The sequence below is a fragment of the Sorex araneus genome, chromosome 2 (genome assembly GCF_027595985.1).
Source record: "Sorex araneus isolate mSorAra2 chromosome 2, mSorAra2.pri, whole genome shotgun sequence".
Classification (NCBI taxonomy): Eukaryota; Metazoa; Chordata; class Mammalia; order Eulipotyphla; family Soricidae; genus Sorex; species Sorex araneus.
In genome coordinates this window covers 232,181,961-232,203,306 of record NC_073303.1, presented here as the reverse complement: position 1 = coordinate 232,203,306, position 21,346 = coordinate 232,181,961, and the positions used below count along the sequence as shown (strand labels likewise).

At 59.2% G+C, this 21,346-nt stretch overlaps 2 protein-coding genes and 1 non-coding gene across 3 annotated transcripts; all 3 read right to left on the bottom strand.

Annotated features, from left to right (window-relative positions):
* Positions 1–5,210: 5,210 nt before the first annotated feature.
* On the bottom strand, positions 5,211–14,046 carry SLC5A5 (solute carrier family 5 member 5). The gene is made up of 15 exons (XM_055129648.1): positions 13,452–14,046; positions 12,947–13,012; positions 12,630–12,681; positions 12,419–12,486; positions 11,467–11,621; positions 10,974–11,114; positions 10,769–10,898; positions 9,942–10,030; positions 9,566–9,678; positions 9,361–9,431; positions 8,942–9,028; positions 8,300–8,490; positions 7,145–7,263; positions 6,803–6,921; positions 5,211–6,478 (listed from the first exon to the last, which is right to left on the bottom strand). Exons 1-15 carry the CDS (start codon positions 13,806–13,808, stop codon positions 6,344–6,346), a joined length of 1,893 nt encoding a protein of 630 aa, XP_054985623.1. The 5' UTR covers positions 13,809–14,046; the 3' UTR covers positions 5,211–6,343.
* Positions 14,047–15,193: 1,147 nt separating this feature from the next.
* On the bottom strand, positions 15,194–16,511 carry RPL18A (ribosomal protein L18a). Its single transcript, XM_004616656.2, has 5 exons — positions 16,432–16,511; positions 15,966–16,145; positions 15,762–15,891; positions 15,395–15,504; positions 15,194–15,318 (listed from the first exon to the last, which is right to left on the bottom strand). The coding sequence occupies exons 1-5, from the start codon at positions 16,447–16,449 to the stop codon at positions 15,226–15,228; spliced, it is 531 nt and encodes a 176-aa protein (XP_004616713.1). The 5' UTR covers positions 16,450–16,511; the 3' UTR covers positions 15,194–15,225.
* On the bottom strand, positions 15,574–15,705 carry LOC129403000 (small nucleolar RNA SNORA68). Its single transcript, XR_008628992.1, has one exon. It is a non-coding gene; the product is annotated as a small nucleolar RNA SNORA68 (small nucleolar RNA).
* Positions 16,512–21,346: the final 4,835 nt, after the last annotated feature.

Sequence of the window (21,346 nt, the reverse complement as noted above, 5' to 3'; positions counted from 1 at the left end):
TGGGCCAGGCTGCCCTTGGGGCGCCCCCATGTGCTTCCGTGGCCCCCGTGCCCCCCCTTTCCTCGTCTCTGCTGCAAAGACGAGGTGAACTCCAATCTGTCTGCCCGAACGGCGAGGTGACTCAGAGGGATGGGGTGCGAGCTTCATATGCAGGAGCCCCAGCACTGCCAGGTGTAGCCATGAGAAACAAACAAACACACACACACACGGACGCACGTAGACACGCAGGTGTGCCAACTTGGACCGCAGCTAGTTTTACAGGTAAGATTCTGCACGTTTCCTCACAGACCAGTCGGTGAAAAACTGGGCATTCTGGGGGATGTTGGAATGCTTTTCTCCAACCAAACCGTTCTCTGCGACACATCTCTGACCCTGGCGCTGGGCAGCTGCCCCCCCCCCCCCATACACACACACACCACATCCCCCAGGTCCGTGCCCCTGCAGGTGCCTGTAGGCGTGGGAATGTTTGCGGGAGGGGCCGCCCGGCATCATTAACCCAGCAGCACCTCCTACACTTGAGAACCCTTCAGGCTTTCCCCAGAAGAGCCCCTGAGTGTGGAGATGGGGGTGGGGAATGCCAACCTGGGGTGGCCCCAAATGCTGAAGAACAACCCTTTGCTGAGCCCTGGAGAAGCACGCTGTGGGGGAGGGGGGTTCTGACACATGCAGGAGGAAGCTGCCAGGCACTCCACTGCCTCTGGCTGTCACCTGCTTCCCTGGCCCCCACACCACCTGTGGGCTGTGGTCCAGCTCCTTTGTTTTCTCAGCAGGCTCAGCCTTAGAGTGTTAGGTGTTCAGCTGCTTAGGGCTCATTCCTCTTTGTGCCTAGGGATCACCCCGGTGAGGCTCTGGGGACCCTATGTGGTGCCAGGGATCAAACTGTGTCAGGGCAAATGCCTTCCCCAAGTACCATCTCTCTGCCCCCCACCCCAGCCCTCTCTCAGTATGCCAGTGGCTGGCACGACCCTTTCCTGCTCCCAGCCCCAGGTCCATTGGCCCCTGGCAGAGAGGGTGTCCCTGGTAAGCTACCCCTTGGACACCTAAGGAAGGGCCCACCCACCCCATCTCTCATCTGAGTGCCAGCACATGCCCCCACCTGCCTCTGTCCTTGCCTCAAGTCTGCCACAGCCATGACATCATTGGGAAGAGGAGCGGGGGTCCCTATCCCTATTTTGGGGGGTACATGCTTGGAAGAGTACATTGGTGGAAGAGTCCTAGGCAGCACAGGGTTAATCTTCCCTGGGACCAGGGCCAGGTCTTGAAAAAATAAGCTGCAGGGGCAGAGAAACCAGGTTTCAGCCACCCCAGGGCAGGGCCCCCTGTGGTCTCTGTTGACAGAAGCTCTGATGCTGGCCTCTCTGCTGACCCCTGCCAGAAGGAGCCCATCCACGAAGCCACCCCCGCCGTTACCCTCATCTGCCCTGTGCAGGTGCAAATCGGACTCTGGATGATCCACTGGGTCTGGGTCCGGTTACTCTGGGGTTCTCACTGAAGCCCCCAAACCTCATGTTTTTCATTTGGTGGGGGCCACACATGGTGATGCTCATACCTTGGCCATGTTGGATGAGAGGATGGAACCCAGGTTGGTTGTGTGCAAGGCAAACACCTGCCTGCTGCCTTGCCACTGTCCTAACCATCACCTCTCTAGGTCTGCTTGGCTGTCTGTCGGCTGTCTGACCGTCTGTCGGTTGTCTGACCATCTGTCTGTCGGTTGTCTGACCATCTGTATGTCGGCTGCCTAACCAGCTCTCGACTATTTGACCTTTTGCCTGTTGATCTGGCTGTCAGCTGCCTGGCTGTCTGATTGTCTGTCTACTGGCTGTCCATCTGTTGTCTGTCTCTCTGTCTGCTGGCTGTTCATCTGTCTGTTGGCTGTCTGACCATCTGTCTGCTGGCCGGCCGTCTGTCTGTCCATGTGGATGGCAGAGGAGAGAACACAAGCAAAAGATCAGAATGGAAGCCAGAACCAGAGAAAGAGCACAGGTTACGGCACTGGTCTCACACACACCCACCTCAGGTTCAGTCCCCCGCACCCTCGAGGGACCCGCCAAGCCCCGCCAGGAGGGTCCCTGAGAACAGTCAGGAGTCAGCCCTGAGCACCTGCAGGTGTGGCCCCTAAACTGAGAGAGAAAAGGAAAAGAGCAGCAGAGGGTGGTTCTCGCCCCTTGTCTGAGCAAACAAGAGGCGGGGTTGGAGCAGTGCCTCTGGCTCACACCTCATTCCTGGCCCTGAGATAAAGATCAAGGCACCCAGGGATGCGCCCCACTTCCTGCCTGGCCTCCCGCCAGGTCCCAGCCACAGCTCCCTTTGGGCTACTTGACTCCAGGAAGCCCCAACCCCATAACCGGCCTGGACTCCTCTGCCCCGGCTGAGACTAAAGGGGCTGCCACAGAGTGGTGCCCCAGGCAGCTGGCGTGGCCAGGCATGGCCCCAGACCATGCACTGGGTTGGTCAGAGGGAGAGAGCAAAGTCCTCCCCTAACCCCAGTACCCACCAGTACCTCCAGCTCCAGCGCTCTGGAATACAGATGCTGGTTCTGTTCCTCAGACTGGGATCAGGCCGTGCAGCTGGAGCTAGGGGGCTGGGGTACAGCACAGTGGGAGGGCAGCCTTGCATGTGGTCAGCACAGCTTTAATCCTTGAGTCCTGCCAGGGTGATCTCTGAGCACAAATCTGGGAGTCAGCCCCGAGCACAGAGGCAGGAGTAATCTTGGAGCACAGAGTTAGGAAGTTTGCCTGAGCTCTACCTGGAGTCCCCAACGAACTCCCTCCGATAGAAAGTGCGTCACAGATCCCGCCTCCAGAGCCGGGTGAGAGCACCAGGCACCTCAGAAGGCCTGTGAGCCTCCACCTCCCTGGCTGTCCCCACCCCCAGGACACATGGCAACCCCCAGCCTGACCCTCTCCCCCAGGGTCATTCTGGACTCTTGTCTCCAGGGCTCCATATTGGGGGACTGTGTGTCTGTCCTCCTGCTCAGGCCAGGGTTTGGGGTCCTCTGGGATTGGGGGCTCACCCTGTCGATTGGAAATTGGGGACCCTGTGTCCATGGGGCCTAGTCCAGGATGCTCTATGGCCCCCCACCAACCCGTGGCCCTGGCCCTGCCCCCTGCCCCGCAGAGCTGCTTCCTCAGAGCCAGGCTAAAGTACAGGGGCCCCCGCAGAGGCTGGAAAACAAATGTTTGAGCAGAGATTTCCAGAGCAGACCCCACTCCTGCCCTCTTCAGAGGCCGGGGACCCACCTGAGGAGTAGCCGGGCCCTGGCACTGACCCTTCCTGGAAATCAGGGCACACTTGCCCTGAAATATGCTGATCAGATGCCCCTTTCTCCATATCAAACAGGGCCCCGGGGCTGGGCCCCTGGGAGTGGCAGGGAGCTGCCCCTACCGGGTCTGTCCGGAGACAAGCGATTGCCCCACTCTACCTCGCCATTCTGCCCCCACCTCAGCATGGGAAACAGCCGCTGACTGCACGGGGTGTGTGAGCGACGGGTCAGTCCTGGGGGCTGGAGACGCATCTGGCACCTGTCAAACCCCAGGAGTCCACGCCTGTCCAGCACATCTCCCCGTGGGATGGGGCCAGGATGGGGTTCATGGTTCTGTCTGGGGTGCCTGGCACTGAATCAGCCTCCATTTGCAAAGTTGCACTCAGTCCTTTGACCTCTCCCCAGTCAGACTGCTTTGTTTTGTTTCTGTTTATTATTTTATTCTGTCCATCAGATGTGCTGTGCAGGGTCTGTGGAGTCTTGAAGCAAACCTTCCAGAATAATCTTTTTTTTTCTTTTTGGGTCACACCTGGCGATGCACAGGGATCACTCCTGGCTCATGCACTCAGGAATTACCCCTGGTGGTGCTCAGGGAACCATATGGGATGCTGGGAATCAAACCCAGGTCGGCCTCATGCAAGGCAAATGCCCTACCCACTGTGCTATCACTCCAGCCCCCAGAATAATCTTTAAACTTAGTATTGTGTGGGTGTTTTTTTTTTTTCTTTTTGGGTCACACCCAGCGATGCTCAGGGGTTACTCCTGGCTTTGCACTCAGGAATTACTCCTGGCGGTGCTTGGGGGACCATATGGGATGCCGGGGATCGAACCCGGGTCGGCCGCGTGCAAGGCAAACGCCCTACCCGCTGTGCTATCGCTCCGGCCCCTGTGTGGGTGTTTTTTTTATTTGTCCTCTTTATTTATGAAGGGGCACACTTGGCAATGCTCAGGGGTCATTCCTGGCTCTACACTCAGGAATCATTCCTGACAGTGCTCAGGGTACCAGATGGGAACTCAGGTTGGCCACATCCTCCCCACTGTACTGTCTTTCTGGCTCCTGTGTAATTTTTTTTCAGTGAAAAAAATTTTAAAAAATAAATAAGATGTGGAAAGCACACGATCACATGACTGATTGATTTTTTTTTTTTTTTTTTGCTTTTTGGGTCACATCCAGTGATGCTCAGGGGTTACTCCTGGCTCTGCACTCAGGAATTACTCCTGGCAGTGCTCGGGGGACCATATGGGATGCTGGGATTGAACCCGGGTCAGCCGTGTGCAAGGCAAACACCCTACCCGCTGTGTTATCACTCCAGCCACAATTGATTGATTTGTGAAGGAAAATAAATACGCCTCCATGTAGTTCAGATAATGGGATTCAATGTTAATCTTCTGGGTTTTTTAATTTTGAGGCAGCACCTGGCAGTGCTCAGGGGTCATTCCTGGTGGAGCTCGAGGGACCCTATGGGATGCTGGGAATTGAACCTGGGTCAGCCCTGTGCAAGGCCAGCGCCCTCCCCCCTATACTCAGGCTCCAGTCCCTCTTGACATTTTGTGTGATGCAAGGTTCTATTGCTGGGGTAACCCTAAGTTTGATCTGTGCTTTGAGGCACCCATGAGCCAGTTTGGACAGGCAGAGAGTGAGGAGGTGCCCAGAGAGGGTCAGCCACCGGGACAAGCAGCTCAGTACTGGCGCTTGTCTGGCAGGCTTGAGGCCCCAGGCTCCAGTCCACACTCAGATGAAGTAATTTCATGAGTCTGCAGGACAGAGCTGAGCAGCACAGGGATGTGGCTTAGGGGGCACTCCATCTGCAACCAGCAGAGCCCTCCTCCTGCCCCCACTCCCATGCCGTGCCTGGAGCCAGTCAAGCCTGCAGCTGGTGGAGAGCAAGCGTGGAGGAGCAGCTGGGGTGCTGACCGCACAAACTCACAGCTTCCTGCCCAGCCCCGCCTCCGGCCCTCTCTGGTGACCCAACTGCCCATCCAGAACTAACAAGAATGGGGGGGGCGTTCTCTGGACACAACTGTGGATGCCAAGAGCAGCAGGGGAGCTGGAGAGAGGCCTGGAGGCCAAGGGTGACCGGGCACTGTGAACTGTTCTCAGCTCTGTCAATAAGGGGGGTTAAGGGGGAGTGCCCCAGGAAGGAGGTGTGGGTTGGGTCACTGAGAGGACTGTGTGCACGCATGCCGACATATCCTGGGGACCCTCTGGCAATTCTGGGGGTGGATTGGCGGTGGGGGTTCAGCGGTTAGGTTAAATCATCAGCAAATGTAGTGCAGATGAGAGGAGAAGCACGCAGGAGCACCAGGCTCTGAAGAGCGCTTTGGACCCACCCTCTAGTCAGACCTTCTGGGGCAACCGCCCCTGGCGCCCACGTCCTTGCTGGAATTCAAGGATGTTTGTCTAAGAGATGTCCACCCCTGGTCCTGACCTACCTGCAGAACGTTCTCTAGCTCCAAAGTACCCCCAGAAATTCTGTAGAGGGGAGTCTGGTCCTCGTCCGCTGCCGCAGCCCACCACACTGACTGGCCCAGCAAGTAGCTCTGGCTTCTTTATTTGGGGGTTCGGGATGGGCCAGGACGGGTGTGGAAAGAGGTGGGGGTTGGGCAGCCGGTTCAGGAGAGGGACACCCAGGTTATGAGACAGGAGCTCCGCAGAAGCCATGTCCATTGACAGTGTGCGGAGCCGGCTGTGACTTTGTAGAGAATGCGCCTCTGGGCTGAGCTGGGCTACGCTAGTGACTGGCCCTCAACGTCCACCCAGGCTCACCTCATCGGTGCCTTGCTGTGCTGGCCCGGGAACCTGAATCCTTAATTTTCATTCCTGCCCCCAGTGACCTCTAACTCATGACTCCTAGGTGAGTCTACTTCATAAGTACCTTGACCAAATAGCTGCCCCTCTCCGGCCTCAGTTTCCCTGTCCCTGGAAGGGGCCTTTTCTGCATCATAATAGATAATGGAAAAGTCAGCTGGGGTTGGACTCTCCCACGCCCAGCTCATCTGCATAGAAGTGCGTTCCAGCCAATCAGAACCTGAGCCCTCGAGCGCTGGCCTGGGATTGGCCATTCCGAGTTTCGCCCACATTCAGAGGTCCGTCTCGCGCAGGTCCCGGACTGGGGCCCTGGCACTGGCTCCATCTGCCCCCTGGAAGAGTGGACGGTCCTCGGTGGGCAGGAGCTCCGGAGGATTCTTGGTTTCCGGGGTCAGTGTCTCCATGCCCTGGCGGGGAAGCAGGAGATACCAGTGGAATCCTCGTTTTAGCCCGCATCCCCTTTCCTGCACGCCCCCATAGCTGGACCCTTTGCAGGCTGAGGATGCGGGGGACCTCCCACCCAAGCACGTCCTCCAAGCCTCGGGGATGAAGCGCTCTTAGGTTTGCATCAAACACTTGACGCCTGGTCACAGACTGGAATTGCAAAATCAGAAACAATGAAATGAGGGCTTGGGAAGACAGGACCCCGCTGTATAGCCCTGCCCAGAGTCGCTTTCCCAGACGCCCACCCAACCAGCCACATCCCAGCCCTCACCGGCCCGGGTTCGCACCTTCACCAAAGCGCCATCATTCAGCACAGCGGCTTCTTCCCGCCCTGCCATGGGCGCCACCTGCCTGCCCAGATCCCACCACAGCAGCCCGGGACCCACGGAAGCACGCTTGGTGGGACCTGGGGGTGCAGGGAGATGCGGGGCTTTGAGCAGGCCAGCGGCCTCCGCAGCAGCCGTTTCAGCACCAGGGACAGCTCCATGCTGGTTCCCTGTTCCTGGTCCCCACCCATCCCTTCCACCAAGGGGCAGGGAGCCATGAGAACCAGCTCTGCAAGGTTCTGGGTGACCCCACGGGGCCATCCTCCCTGAACCCCTCCCAGTTTGCCAGTAGCTCCTTCTTACCCATCAGGCAGCTGATGAGGGCACCACACAGCACCGTGACCAGCGTGCCCAGGGCGCCATAGTAGAGATAGGAGATGGCATACAAACTGTTGGCCAAAGCTGGCAGGCCAGTGTCCCCACTGAGGACACAGGGGGGGAGAGTTAGGAGGCTATCCCCAAGCCACCCCTCAATGCATACACCTCCTGCCCCGCGCTGCCTCGCCCAGCTCCCAGGTCCCCTGTGAAACAGTGAGGTGCATGCAGCAGTCAATACCCCTCCCTCCTGACCTCTCATCCACCCTAGTGCACAGCCCCAGGGAGTGCCACTAAAACACTGCTCAGGGCAGCTCCCGTGTTCCTGCATCCCCCTCCTGGCTCCCTGTCACCGTCCTGTCCTGGACCAAATTAAATGAAACCTGAGAGGAAAATCTTGGGCAGTTCCCTGGGCCTTATCAGTGATAGCACACGCGTGGGCAGGAGAGAGAAAAAAGTCTCATCCATACTCACACGGGGTGGGGAGCACAGGGCAGAGCAATAGTATAGCGGGAAGGGCATTTGCCTTGCATGCAGCCGACCTGGGTTTGATTCCCCCAGCATCCCATATGGTTCCCTGAGCACTGCCAGGAGTAATTCCTGAGTGCAGAGCCAGGAGTAACCCCTGAGCATCGCTGGGTGTGACCCAAAAGCCAAAAAATAAACACACACTGAGGGTGGGAGGGACACAGTCACTGGGACAGAGAGATGGCCCTCAGGATCAGGATGGGTGGGGACAGTGAACCCCTCAGCAAAGGTCGAACCTCGCTGGCAGCAGATATGAAGAAAAGGAGCAGATACCCAAGGGGAGAAATGCCCTAGTTCACAGGGAGGCAGAGGAACTGGGGTGAGCCCCCCCCCCCAGGCTCCTGGGTCTTTAAATAAAGCACAAGAGACCTTCTGGCTTCCCAAAGGACAGGATGGTGATATGAGGAAGCACTGGCTCAATGTGGGGATAGTGTGCAGCTACAGCCAGGTGACTGCATCTAGGCAGATATGGCCACAAAGTACCACAGGACTTGGGGAGGACACTGAAGGACTTGGGGAGGACACTGAAGTACCACAGGACTTGGGGAGGACACGCTGGAAGGTGCCCAAAGGACCTTCTGCCCCTGTGCCCTTTCACGTGCCCACTGGGCTCACCTGTGGCCCTCACTGGAGGCGTTAGTGGTGCCCTGAAGGTCCAGGTGGGAGGCGTTGGCCAGGAGCTGGGCGCAGCCGGCGGCCGAGGTCGACAACTCCCCCATGGACTGTGGGCTGGGTGGGTACAGGGTGGCGCCCACAGCCACCCACAGTGATAGTGCCAAGCCCGCTGCCAGACCAGAGAGCACGCCCTGGGACCCGGCAGTAATGTCAGCAGCGTCTGACCCCTGGACACACTCGCCCCAGCATGTGCATTGCCCTATGAGGCCCCGCCCCGCATAGACCACGCCCAGAACAAGCCCCATTCCAGTATGCGCCCTGCCCTATGGAGCCCCGCCCACCAGGCCCGCCCCAAACGCCCCGTCCCCGCACAGAGCCACACCCTGAATAAGCCCCGCCCCAGCATGTGCCCTGCCCTATGGAGGCCCTCCCCACAAGACCCCGCCCTCAAGACCCCACCCCTACACAGACCCCATCCCAAACAAGCCCCACCCCTGTGCATGCCCCGCCCGCCACGCGTAGGCCACGCCCCCGAACACCCCACTCACAATGCCAGCCCAAATATCCCAGTCCCTGTGCACACGCCCCCCCAACACACCCTTCCGACATTCCAACCCGACCCCAGAATTTGCAGGAGCTCACCCGGGAGTTGCAGGCTGGGAGGAAGATGCCCAGGATGAAGGCCCCAAGCAGGGGGCCGCTGATGACACCCATGACCGTGAAGGAGCCCTGGGGGGTTGAGGGTTCAGCAGCCTCAGGAAAGCAAATCCTAAGAAGGCCTTTTTATTTATAGTGGGGGTGGGGCTCTCACGGGATGCCAGCATCAAATCTTACCTGTGCTGCAGCCTTTCGAGTTGTTCCCCCGCCTCACCCCCCACTCGCTGCGCCCTTATCCAGCTCTGTGTCTCAGTTTCCCTACAGGGTACGGGGCTCCTTTGCCGGGCCACAATGCTGATGGCGCGCTGACTCCGCTGCCACCTGCCAGTCAGCGATGCCCTGGGGCTGGGGAACCTCAACTGTGGGCAGGGTCGGGCTCTGGGGGACTCCCGCTTCGCGCTTACCTGGAGGACGCCGCCCCCCAGCAGCGAGGACAGGGCAGCCACGGTGAGGCAGGCGGAGCCATAGATGAACGCTGCGGGGGGCAGGGCACCGTCAGCGGGGGAGCCTCCGTGTTCCCAGACCTGGGCTCACACAGCGCCTTGGACACCAGCACCAGCCAGCGGGGCCCCACGTGGGGTCCCCCCGCGTCCCCAGACCCGCACTCACACAGCGCCTTGGACACCAGCACCAGCCGGCGGGGCCCCAGGCTGCGCAGGCGCGGCTTGAGCAGATCTTCCAGGGTGACAGCCGCCATCGCGTTGATGCTGGTGGACGCCGTGCTGGGGGCAAGCAGGTACTGGGGAATCCCATCTCCCCCCCCTTTTCCCACGGGGACCTGCCAGGACCCCCTCAGCTCCGCGTGACCTCGTCCAAGGCAGAATTACGGGGTGTGAAAAGCCCAGCAGGAGGTTGGGAGGGCAGCACTGGGGGCCCTGGGGGCCTGTAGGCTCCTTTCTCTGGCCAGTCTCTGCGGAAACCCCAGGGTCACCTGTGGAGGGGCCAGCGACCAGGAAGCTCAGGGCGGGGCACGGATGGGGCTCACCTGAGCGTGCCGCTGTAGGCGCAGGCCAGAAAGAGTCCGGGGACTCCGGGCAGCTCCCGGAAGATGTCCAGCACCAGCATGGGCATGTACTGGGGGGGTAGGGAGGGTGTTAGACTCAGAAAGCCCCCGCCGCTGCTCGTTCCAGTGCCTAGGGCACCACAGTGCACTCAGGATGCTCCTGATGGCACAATATAGAGTTCCTGGCAAGATGGGGTCCCGGGCTGCCTCTCTCGCATGGGTGAGGACAGAGGTCAGGGTCGCTCACTCAGCCATCCGGGGTATGGCACAGGAAGGGGATGGCGGGAGAAGGGGGGCCCAGGTGGGAGCTGCAAGCAGGCAGATGACCCAGGCAGGATGTGTGTGAGCATGAGTGTGAGTGTGCAAGTCTCTGCGAGCATAGGGCAGAGCATGAGCATGGTTGTGTGCATGTGTCTGTGTGCATGCATATATGCATATGTGTACATGGGTGTATGTGTATAAGGGTTTGCGTATGCATGTGTACATGTATGTGTGTAAGTGAAGAGGGCATAGCCCTAGAACACCATCCCACCACCCTGCTATCTGTCCCCCAGATTAGGATTGCCCAGAAGCCAGCCAGCATCACCACCACCTGGAAGACGTCTGGCCAGCACCCAGAGCAGCACAACTGAGGGGCCCCCCCACCTCCTCCCTAAGTGTCTGTCAACCTGGCCTGGCCTTTGTGGCTCTGACTTGGCCACAGCAGCAGCGATCATGAGGGGTCTGGCCCCCCTTCGTCACCCCCAGTCTCCACACTGGCGAGCCCCAGCCTGTACCATGAGGCCCCTCAGCGGCGGGCTGGGCCTCACCTGGTCGGGGGCAGAGATGCGCCCGGTGCGGAGAGGGTCACAGCTGGCATAGAAGGCGAACATGACCATCCCGCAGCTGGCCGCGCTGAACACTATCACAAACAGGCCTAGCTGGTTGATGAGCAGAGCCCTGAGGGGGGCAGGGTCACCTCAGCCCTGCACAGCTCAGGGCCCATCCCAGACTCACCCCTCCCCCCACACTCACAGCTTGGCCTGCGACTCCGAGCGGCAGGCCACATAACGCTGCACCTGTGCCTGGTTCACCCCGTACATGGACAGCCACACCAGCGTGCCCCCCACCAGGAAGGTCCAGAAGGTGTAGCGGCTCCGGGGGTCCAGGTCAAAGCTGGGTGGGGGCAGGGCAAGTCAGCTATGTGTGCTGTTCTGGAAACTCCTCATAAAGACTTCTTGGGGGACATTTGGAGTAGGTTTTGAAGGGTGAATAGGAATTTGCAAGGCTACAAATCCACCAATTAACATATGATCCAGAAATTCCACTCCTTGGCATCTACCCTGAGAACACAAAAATGCTGTGTTCGTTGCAGCACTATTTACAAGAGCCAAGATCTGGAGACAGCCCACGTCCAATGACAGATGAGCAGGTAAAGAAGCTGCAGGCTCTATGAGGTCAGGCCCGGAGGCCCGGTGCATCTCCCACACAGGTTCCCTGGCAGTGCCCCTACCCCCCACTTCCTCACTCCAGCATGTTGATCCGTGAGTGGTTCTGGATAAGCTCCAGCACTTGTGCAGGACCTCCCCCGAGCATGGTCCCCCGGATTAGGATGGCCCAGAAGCCAGCCAGCATCACCACCACCTGGAAGACGTCCGTCCAGACCACCGCCTTCATGCCTCCCTGCGGGTGTGTGGAGAGAGAGGAGTCGGGCAGCATCCAGGACAGAGGTCCCCAGCAGCCCCACGTATCTCCACCTGAAAACGGGGTTTATGACCATCCCTGCCAGAGGTGGGGCAGTCTGCTTGAAGACCTGGTGTGTGCTAGGCACTGGGTTTGATTCCTGGTGTCCCAGTGTGACTTGGAGTGACTCCCATGGCCCACACCTGAACCTTCAAGCTCCAGGGCTCTGCCAAGTGTCACGGGTGGGGGCAGGCCCGCTGAAAACTACTTGGGAGCTCCCCAAAGGAAAACTGAAAAACTGCACCTCCCCTGGTGGCGGCTGGCCCAGCTCCCGGCCATGCAGCTGCTCAGAGGGGCCTGTCACAGCAACTGCGCTTGCTGTTTCCACCCAGCCCCACCTTGACCCTTCTCCTCTCGTAGGTGAGGTTGGCCTCACCCCATCACAAGAACAGCCTGCCAGAGCATCGCATCCATAATTCATCCTAAGTAGGAGGAGGCAGGCCGATCAGCACTGCTGTGGAAGACTGGCCAGCTGGTTCCCTTTCTGTGGGTCTAGAAGTCAGAAGTGGGAGACACCTAGGGCTGACCCCAAAGTGCAGTTCCTGATCCAGCCTGGATCCTGAAGCTACAGTTCCCCAGGCTCCCAGCAAGAAGACTTTTTAAATCACCTTTTATCACAGGGGTGAAGAGAGGGAGAAACGGTTGGGGCACAGGCCTCCTCAGAAGCACCAGCCCCAGAGGAACCTCACCAAGGACCTGGAATTCCCCACAGGGACTGCTTGGAGGGAGTCACTCACCACAGTCGTATAAAAGGTGCAGATGGCTCCGGTGGACAGAAGGGATGCCCAGATGTCCAAGCCGGTTACTGCAAAGACACCCCTCACCAATTGTACAGGGTGATGTAAAAGATGCCCCAGGGTCCTGGGGGTCCTGGGGGTCAGCTCTGACCCCTCTCAGGTGCTACCAAATCTGCGCCCCCCGGGCCCCCTCCCGGGCTTTCAGTCTCACCCTGGTTCAGGATGAGGGCGGGCGCATAGATCACGATGCCAGTGTAGAGCACCTGCAGGCAGAGGGCGGGGAGCGGAGTGAGGGGCGGGCCCAGAGTGGGAACAATTCTGCGGAGGGGCGGGGACCTGTGGGCTGTGGGCAGGCCTAATGGAACCGGGCCAATCACAAGTGTAGGGCTAGCGATAGGTGAAGCCATGTGTGTAGGCGGAGCCATTCGGAATGGGGCGGGCTCAAGAAGGGCGGGGCAAATGCGGCTTGGGGCGGGGACAGAGCCGATGGGCGGGGCCCGCGGGCTGGGGCGGGGCCCGGCTACTCACTGTGGCCACCAAGTACTGCGCGGTTCCGCAGAGCCGCACCGTGCGGCTGAAGCGCAGCTCCAGGTACTAAAAAGAAGAGCCCGGCCCGGTGTCACCTGGACCCCTCCCACCCCTCAGTCCTTCGCCGACACTTAGGCTTCTGCCCAGCCTAGACCGTCTTGGCCGCGGGGACACGCCGTGTGCAGGAGGCCATTGTCGGCTGTGCATCCCCCGGGCCCCGCAGCGTCCGTGGCCAACGGTCTGGCCGCCTACTGTCCACAGGCCACTCTGTCATTTGCCCTGGAGGCAAGATCCCTGCAGAGGCAGCGGGCGCCCATCGGGGTTCAAACCCTGCGTCCTGCGTCCCCCGGCTTCCCGCGGAGCTCAGGGGTCTGTGCTCAGGTGAGAGGAGGGCACTCCAGATCTAGCTTGGCCCGGCCGGGCGCACTTCTCGGGCGGTGCCTCTTCCTTCTTCCTGCCCCTCACCCCACTGCCCCGGCCACTTCCCAGAACCCCGCAGTCCCACCTCGTATGTGCTGGTCAGCCGCAGGCGATAGAAGACGGGCAGGAAGAGGGTGGCGGAGAGCAGCGAGCTGAGCAGCTGGCCCAGGCACATCCACAAGAACTTGAGTCCGAAGCGCGAGGCCTCAGCGGGCACGCCCAGCACTTGCACGGCCGACATGAAGCTTGCGGCCAGTGATAGGCCCACAGGCACGGCCGTTAGGCGGCGGCCGCCCGTGAAGAAGTCGTCGGCGCTCTGCTGCCCGCCGCGCGCCAGCCCGACGCCCAGCCCGATGCCCGTGGACACCAGCAGCATAAGTGCGAAGACCCCGTAGTCCCATGCTCCAAAAGTGGCCGGCGGCCCTGACTCGACGGTGGCCATGGGCCCTGCAGGACGCAGTGAGTTTGGTATCCTCCCGGCACAGTCTGCGTCTGCCCGAGGTCAGGCCCTCACCAGTGCCGGCTGCTGAGGCCCCTGCGGACAACGACGCATTTATGGGGTGCCCTCCCGGGTCGCAACGCCGCAGCCCCGCCCCGGGGCGGGCAGGACCCGCACCCTTTACACCCTGGACTGGTTAGGCAAGGCTTCATGGGTGTCAGCAGGGGATGGGAGCAGGCTGGCTGGCCCCCTGCCTTCCTGCCAGGAAACTGCAGAGGCTGAAAGCCCTTAGCCAGTCCCATAGGATACAAGTGGAGCATCTCGAGTCCACAATCTTCCCAGGGCCCTGCGGAGGGCACAACCCAACTCATAAGGCTGCTGAGGGTTCAGTCCTGAAGGCTGGCACTCCCTGGGCCTTCTCATACGTGTAACTGGGGGTGGGTGGGCTACAGGACGCTCCAATGGCCCCTCTGTGCGCCCTGTGGGGGCAGGTGCCCACAGCTAGGAACTCTGACAGGGAGCTCAGGGGCCCACCCAAGGAGAACCCAAACAGGAGGGTCACGGTGGAAAGCAGTTGCAGGAACGGTCCAGTGTTAATTGGACCCCCTGATGAGGCACAGCCTGGCCCCTGGATTATGCCAACCACCTGAATGGTGCAGACACAGGACAGGAGGGCTATGCGGCCTGCAGCCCCCATGGGCTATCCCTGAGTGACCGATGTGTTTCAGGGATTCTGGGGCACACCCAGCAGTATTCAATGTGGGCAGGGGATGGGGGAACTTAGCAGATATCCCGACAGGGGTTGGCTGCTGTCCTATTGCTCAGTTGACTGTCCAGCTGACCCTACTCATTCAGGAGTGAAGATCCTCACGCAGGCCCGACCCACCCCCCCACCCCAGGAGGGCCACACAGCAGGCAACCAAGATTTCACTCATGGAACAGGCCCCACCAAGATGGACCCCTAATCCCCAGACTGCAGGAACGGGTGCTCCAGAATTAGGTGTGGTTGGGGGATGTGCGCCAACACTGACCCCACCTTCCAGGGAACTCAGGCTCTGGAGTTCAGGGAACTCAAATATTGGCCTTTGGGAACTGGAGCTTCTTCCTCATAGTACCCTGCTATTCCAGTGCTTCCTTTAGTGGGGGGTAACACACACCCTGAGAAACAAGTGTGGGCTGAGCAGGGCAAACAGGAGAGCAGAGAGCAGTCAGCAAAACCGAACACTGGGCTCTGGTGTGGAGCCCAGAAGAGGCTGTGCCACAGGTGGGGCTGCTCGTTGCTGTTCCCACCCCAATGGGACAACAGACTAGGGGGCAGCACCCACCAACCCCCAGGCAGACTCCTCCTGGCCACACCCTTTTGAGCCCCCCAAGAACCAGATGCGCCCTGGATGCCGAGGAGTTTATTGGAGCTCCCGACTCAGAAGAAGGTGTTGGGCCTCTTGGTGGTGAAGCGGGGCTTGTGCTGGCGCCTCAGAACCCGGTGGGGCAGCGGGAACTTGATCTTGGAGTCCTGCAGGGAGGAAGGGCAGGGTCAGGCTGGTCGTGGAGCCCCCGTCCCCCGCCCCCATGTCTGGTAGGACACTCACATGGAACTGCTTGACTGCGGGCCGGCGGCACTTGCTGGCCGGGATTTCCTCCACCTTCATGATCTGGATGGAGTGGGCGCGGGCGCGGTGACGGGCACCCATGTCACGGTCTGCGAAGACAATCCAGGCTGATGATCCCCTTCAACCCCTGCGCTATTCCCCGCCTCCACACACACCAGCCGTGTAGAACCTCCAAATTCACTCTGAGGGGCACCACCCAGCCCCCCAAAGGCGACGAGATGCACTTGCTGTCGGCACCGCTGTTTAAGCTGCGGCTACAAGAAGCAGCAGCTCTTGGGTTTGGGTGCTCGCCGGCCTGGTTCCCGTTGGGTGTTCCCTGCCCCCTTGCCCTGGGTGCCCCACGCACAGCACTGGGTGACGGCGCCGGCCGTGGTGAGATCACGGTACTCCCGGTACATGTTGTGAGTGCCACTGCGGGAATCATAACGCAGCCAGATACCAAAGTTCTTCACTCGCAGGGGCGACTTCTCGAACACCTGCAGGAGAGCGGGCTGAGGGGCTGCTGGGGCCAGGGCGCACCCCCACGCAGGGCGCAGCTGCCCCACTCTACCTGGCCGCAGTAGACGATCTCGCCCGACGATTTCTTCATCTTCTTCAACTGTGACACGAAGTACCAGAAGCGGGACTTGGCCACCACGTGATTGGGGGCGAAGATGCGCATGCGGTACAGGGGCGGCGTGTGGCATTTGGGGGTGGGCAGACAACGTCCCACCACCTTATACTCTCGCAGCTGCGGTGGGAAGGGGCAGGAGTGAGGCAGGGCCGACACCAAGTACCCGGACGGATCCCAGCCAGACCCCGCGCCCCTCACCTGCCACCGACACCGCTTCCCAGCGCGCCACCCGGCCTCCCCACGCGGCGGCCGCCATGTTGGCCGCACAGTCCCGCGCAGCCCCCGCGCCCTCCGGCCCGGAACGCGCCCCGCTCTCGGGCCCCCAGCACTCCCGGCGCCCCGCGTGCGCCCGCCGCGCCCCGAACCCCGGCTCCGGCCCCGCTGTGCGCTGCGCTCGCCTGACCGTGCCCGATGCCTTCATGGCGACCACTCCGCTCTCGCCGCCACCCGCAAAAGGAAGAGCCCGTCCTCGCGCAGTCGCTCTCCAGAACTTCGCTACAGGAAGTCCCGCCCCACCCACAGAGCGTATCAATTGGTGTGTCGGCCTCTCACTCAACAATCTCTAAGTTTTCATTGGCTCAGAGGCCGCGCCAGTTCGGGACTACAACTCCTAGGATGCATCCCGGACGCCGCTCGAGTTTCTCTGCGGCCGCGAGGCTGCGTGTGCGCGCGCTACACGCCGGGAGTTGTAGGCTCTGTGAGCGTTCCTGTGTGGCTGGGTGGGGCGTTTGTCTGCCCCGCAGAGCTACCTGTTTTATGGACGGAGAGCCAGGTTTTCCCCCATTCTTACCCTATTTTCTGTGGGAGAGGTCTCGATCTGAGATGGGTGTGGCCAAAATAAAGCAGGTCTTTGCAGTTAGTGTTAACTCCTCCTGGCTTATCTGCATTGCGGGGAGCCAAATGCATCATAGCTGGAGTCAGACCTGTGCGCTACAGACCCAGCAAACACACTGGCATAATTTTCACTTTTCTACTACTTTAAATCCTTTGAGATGCAAAGGGAAGAAACAAGAGTATGGTGTGTTAGAACGACGGCTGCTCGGCTGCTCGGTGGGCAGGACAAAAGCATCCACACTCTGGAGCAGGCCAGCGCCCATACATGCCTTGAACTGCTCCCACCCGCCTACAGATGAACAAGAAGCTTTTCGGGAAAATTGGGTGGTTCACATTTGGTGCCTGACCCCAAGCATTCATGCAGTTAGGGAAGAGAAGGTGTGAGTTCCAATCACAATGCGGGAAAACGCATCTGTGTAACGCTTCCCGGCTCTGTCCTGGGGAGGACCTCCTCCAGCTGTCCTACAGCCAAGTGGGCACTCGCAGCTAAACCTCAGTGGTTCCAGGGTTAACCCTGTGGTTCTTATTGCAATAAAGAGGTCTTGAGGGAGTGGGAAGATGGTGCAGCAGGTTAGGATGCTTGCTTGCCTTCCATGCAGTCCATTCCGGGTCAGGTCCCTGGATCATATACCTGGACCCTAAAGAGGGCCAAATGTGACTGCTGAGCATAGAGCCTGACACCTGAGCACCGCTGGGTGTGGCTCAGAAGAAAGCTTTGTAACTGTTCTCACGGTGATTCAATAAAAAAATTTAAAAAGGGGCTGGAGCCATGGCATGGCGGGTAGGGCGTTTGCCTTGCACGCAGCCACCCCGGGTTCGATTCCCAGCATCGCCAGGGGTAATTCCTGAGTTCAGAGCCAGGAGTAACCCCTGTGCATCGGGCATCGCTGGATGTGACTCCAAAAAAAAGCAAAAAAATAAATAAAAAGAAAACAAACCAACAGAAGAACGGCCTGGAACACTTCCTTCGCAAGGGGAATCCTCGGGCTCAATCTTTGCAACCCATGGTCTCCTGAGCACCACTGAGTGGCCCCAAAACCAAATTCAAAAATAAAACAATAACAGACCTGGCCAATAGTGCAGGGGGTAAGGTGCTTGCCTTGCATGTGACCAACCTGGGTTCAATCCCTGGCACCCCATATGGTCCCCTGACACCCACCAGGAGAGATCCCTGAGCAGCACTGGGTGTGGCCCCAAAACAAAACAAAATAGAAAAATGAAACAATGGTAATTACCTACTTGACAAACACCGGTCCTGTGAGGAGAATGGTTGTGGTGGTGTCGGGGCGGGGGGGGGGGGGGGGGGGGGGAGGGGGAGGGGTTGTGTTCCCCTGGAGGCGTGAGGGGGAGGCTGCGTTCGGTGCGCTCTGCCGCCTCTGGCCAGCAGGTGGCAGCACAGCCCGCGTTTCCCGGCTCGCGGCGCCAGGCTCCCCCATGTCGCTCCTGTGCGGGCGGCCTGAATCCCCCAGCAGGACCCCAGGGCTAGTAACCAGGTCTTCCTCCCCTTAGAAATTAAAGCTGGTCCCCCAGCTCACCAGGAGTACTTCCTGAGTATAGCCAGGAGGGACCCAAAACCAACCAGCCAACCAAAAAACCCACAAACGAGCACTCCCGCTGGTCCTCGCAGTGAGAGGCTGCTGCGCCCCTGCACCACCGAGAGTGACTCCACACAGATAGAACCGGGGCACTGCGGATTGGATGGCAGTGCCCTGTCCCTGAGAAGGACTGGCATCCGGTGACAGTGAGTTCTTACATGAATGTGGAGTAAGGGTTCCCATCCACTTCCGTCCCCAGAAATTCCCCCCACCCCATGGATGTAGTGTAGTTGGATTTTGGAGACACACAGCTGCCTTGTGCTCAGGGCTGACTCTTGGCTGGGAATTGAGCCCTGTCTGCCACGGGCAAGGCAAGCAATCATTGATTGATTGTTTAATTAATTGATTAATTGTTTGACTTAATTGTTTTATATATATGTAAAATATACATAAAATATACCTACATGGTTTGATATATATTTCAAACAATCAATACATGGTTTGATATATATATCAAACCAGGTGTGTAGGACCCGGAACTGAGATCTCTAAACCTTCTCGGATTGGGACTGGGCCTCCTCCACCCAGATCCCCCTTTTTCCAGTAGCTAGGCAGTCACACCCACAAACTGCCCCTGGTGCCATGTAATCCCATAAACAGCCAAGATCCAGAGACTATAAAACAAAGCTCCTGGAAGCGCATGGCCACAGTTGAGTCCGCACGACCTCTTATTGTCTAGTTCTCCCTCTTGGAGAACCTGGCAAGCTACCAAGAGTATCCTGCCTACATGGAAGAGCCTGGCAGGCTCCCCGTGGCGTATTCAACATGTCAAATACAGTAACGATAACAGGTCTCATTCCCCTGACCCTGAAAGAGCCTCCAATCATTGGGAAAGGTGAGTAAGGAGAGGCTGCTAAAATCTCATGGCTGGGACTAATGGAGATGTTACGGTGCCCACTCGAGCAAATCAATGAACAACAGGATGACAGTGATACAGTGATACAGTGAAATATATATATATATATATATATATATATATATATATATATATATGATTAGAAGGAAAGAGAAAGGCAGTATAGATGTCCCTGGGAGGCAGGACGTCTCCTTGAGTTTATCTCCCCCTGAGAATTGCCGGAATGTTTCACCTCTCTGAATCACACAGACATGCAGTCCTGCACCTCTGACCCCCTCAGAGGTGTCAGCAGCTCTGCACTAAATGGGCCATTTTCACCATCAGGTGTGGTCCCCATCTCTCTGTCTCTCTGCTGGGAGGTCTGGGGAGAACGGGAGGCAGCTCTTGACCACCGAACACACACGTGCACGTGTCGTCGCAGCACACACATATTTTGTGAACTCACAGGTGCATGCCTGGCGCCACTCAGGGCTCAGGCCTGGGGGTGAGGGTGCACGCCTGGCACTGCTCAGGGGTCACTCCTGATGGTACTCAGGGGTTCCTATGGGGTCAGCCGTGTGCAGGACCAGTGACCTCTCCACTGTCCTATCACCCCAGCCCCTAGCTCAGCTTTTGTTGTGCCCTGTGCTCCATGGCGCCTTCCCCCATCTCTCTCATCACCTAGGAGAAGCTCAGACACCCAGGGCCGATGAGGAAGACAGGAGCAGAGCAGTATGTGTCTTCCCCCAAGAGGGCCCGCCCAGGAAACGAGACGAAAGGAGGACAGTTTGGTCCCTGCACGGCACTTCCTGCCACAAGCTGAGGGGGCTCCCACCGGATGCCACAGCCACATCCCTTGCCACCCCCACCGGCCACACTGCTGTCTCCAGAGGGGACCAGCCCCCTGCTCCCTGTCCAGCTTCTCAGCCCTAGCCTGGCTACACCCTGTGTGGGTCCTGGGATTTTACTAGCAAATCTGCTTCCCCCAAGAAGCCCTCATAGACTGCTGCCCAATGGTCTGACCACAAATGCCAGAGTGATTGGGGTGACCATGTGGGGACTGGCCTCCTGCCCACAAGAACATCGACCCTGGAGCTGGAGTGATAGCACAGCAGGGAGGGCGTTTGCCTTGTACACGGCTGACCCGGGTTCAATTCCCAGCATCCCATATAGTCCCCCAAACACTGCCAGGAGTAATTCCTGAGTGCAGAGCCAGGAGTAACCCCTGAGCATCGCCGGGTGTGACCCAAAAAGTCAAGAAAAAAAAAGAGAAAGAAAAAAAAAGGGGGCTGGAGAGAGCACAGTGGGTAGGGCGTTTGCCTTACATTGCAGCTGACCCGGGTTTGATTCCCAGCATCCCATATGGTCCCCTGAGCACCGCCAGGAGTAATTCCTGAGTGCAGAGCCAGGAGTAACCCCTGAACATCGCCGGGTGTGACCCATAAAGAAAAAAAAAAAAAAAGAACATTCACCCTAACAGAGAGGGGTCTGCTCTGTCCCCTGCCGCGCACCCAGACCTCCACACAGGAGCTGATTCCTGGGTATCAACAGCAGCAATCAGATCAAAGCTGACCAGAATCAGACCATGTGCAGCCAAGCTACACCATGCAGGGGCCTGTGATGGGCTCCGCTGTGAAAGCACATCGAGGATGTCAGGGAGAGCTTGGGGGCTGAGCCCAAGCCCCGCCAGGCTGGTCCTAGAGTCTGAATGCCTGAGTCGAGAGTGGGAGCCCCAAGTCAGGGCCCATCACTGCACGGTCCTGGCACTGTGGCGGGAGGCCCCACACAGAACCTTCTTGAATCTTTGCTTTCCCAGGTTCTCCCCGCACCCCCTTCCCACACGCCATGGGCCTTGGTCCCACTGGGGGCACCCCCTGCTTCACTGACCCCCCGCAGGGCCCTTCACTGACTGCTGCTCCTGACCTCTGGGCACTGCGGCAGGCCAGACGAAGGGGAGCAGGAGCAGCACTTGGGCCAGGGTCCACCCCAGTGCCCCCCCGTAGGGGGCGCCCCCTCTGGGCCCCTGCTCCCTCCTCAGCGGGGCCAGCATCTGC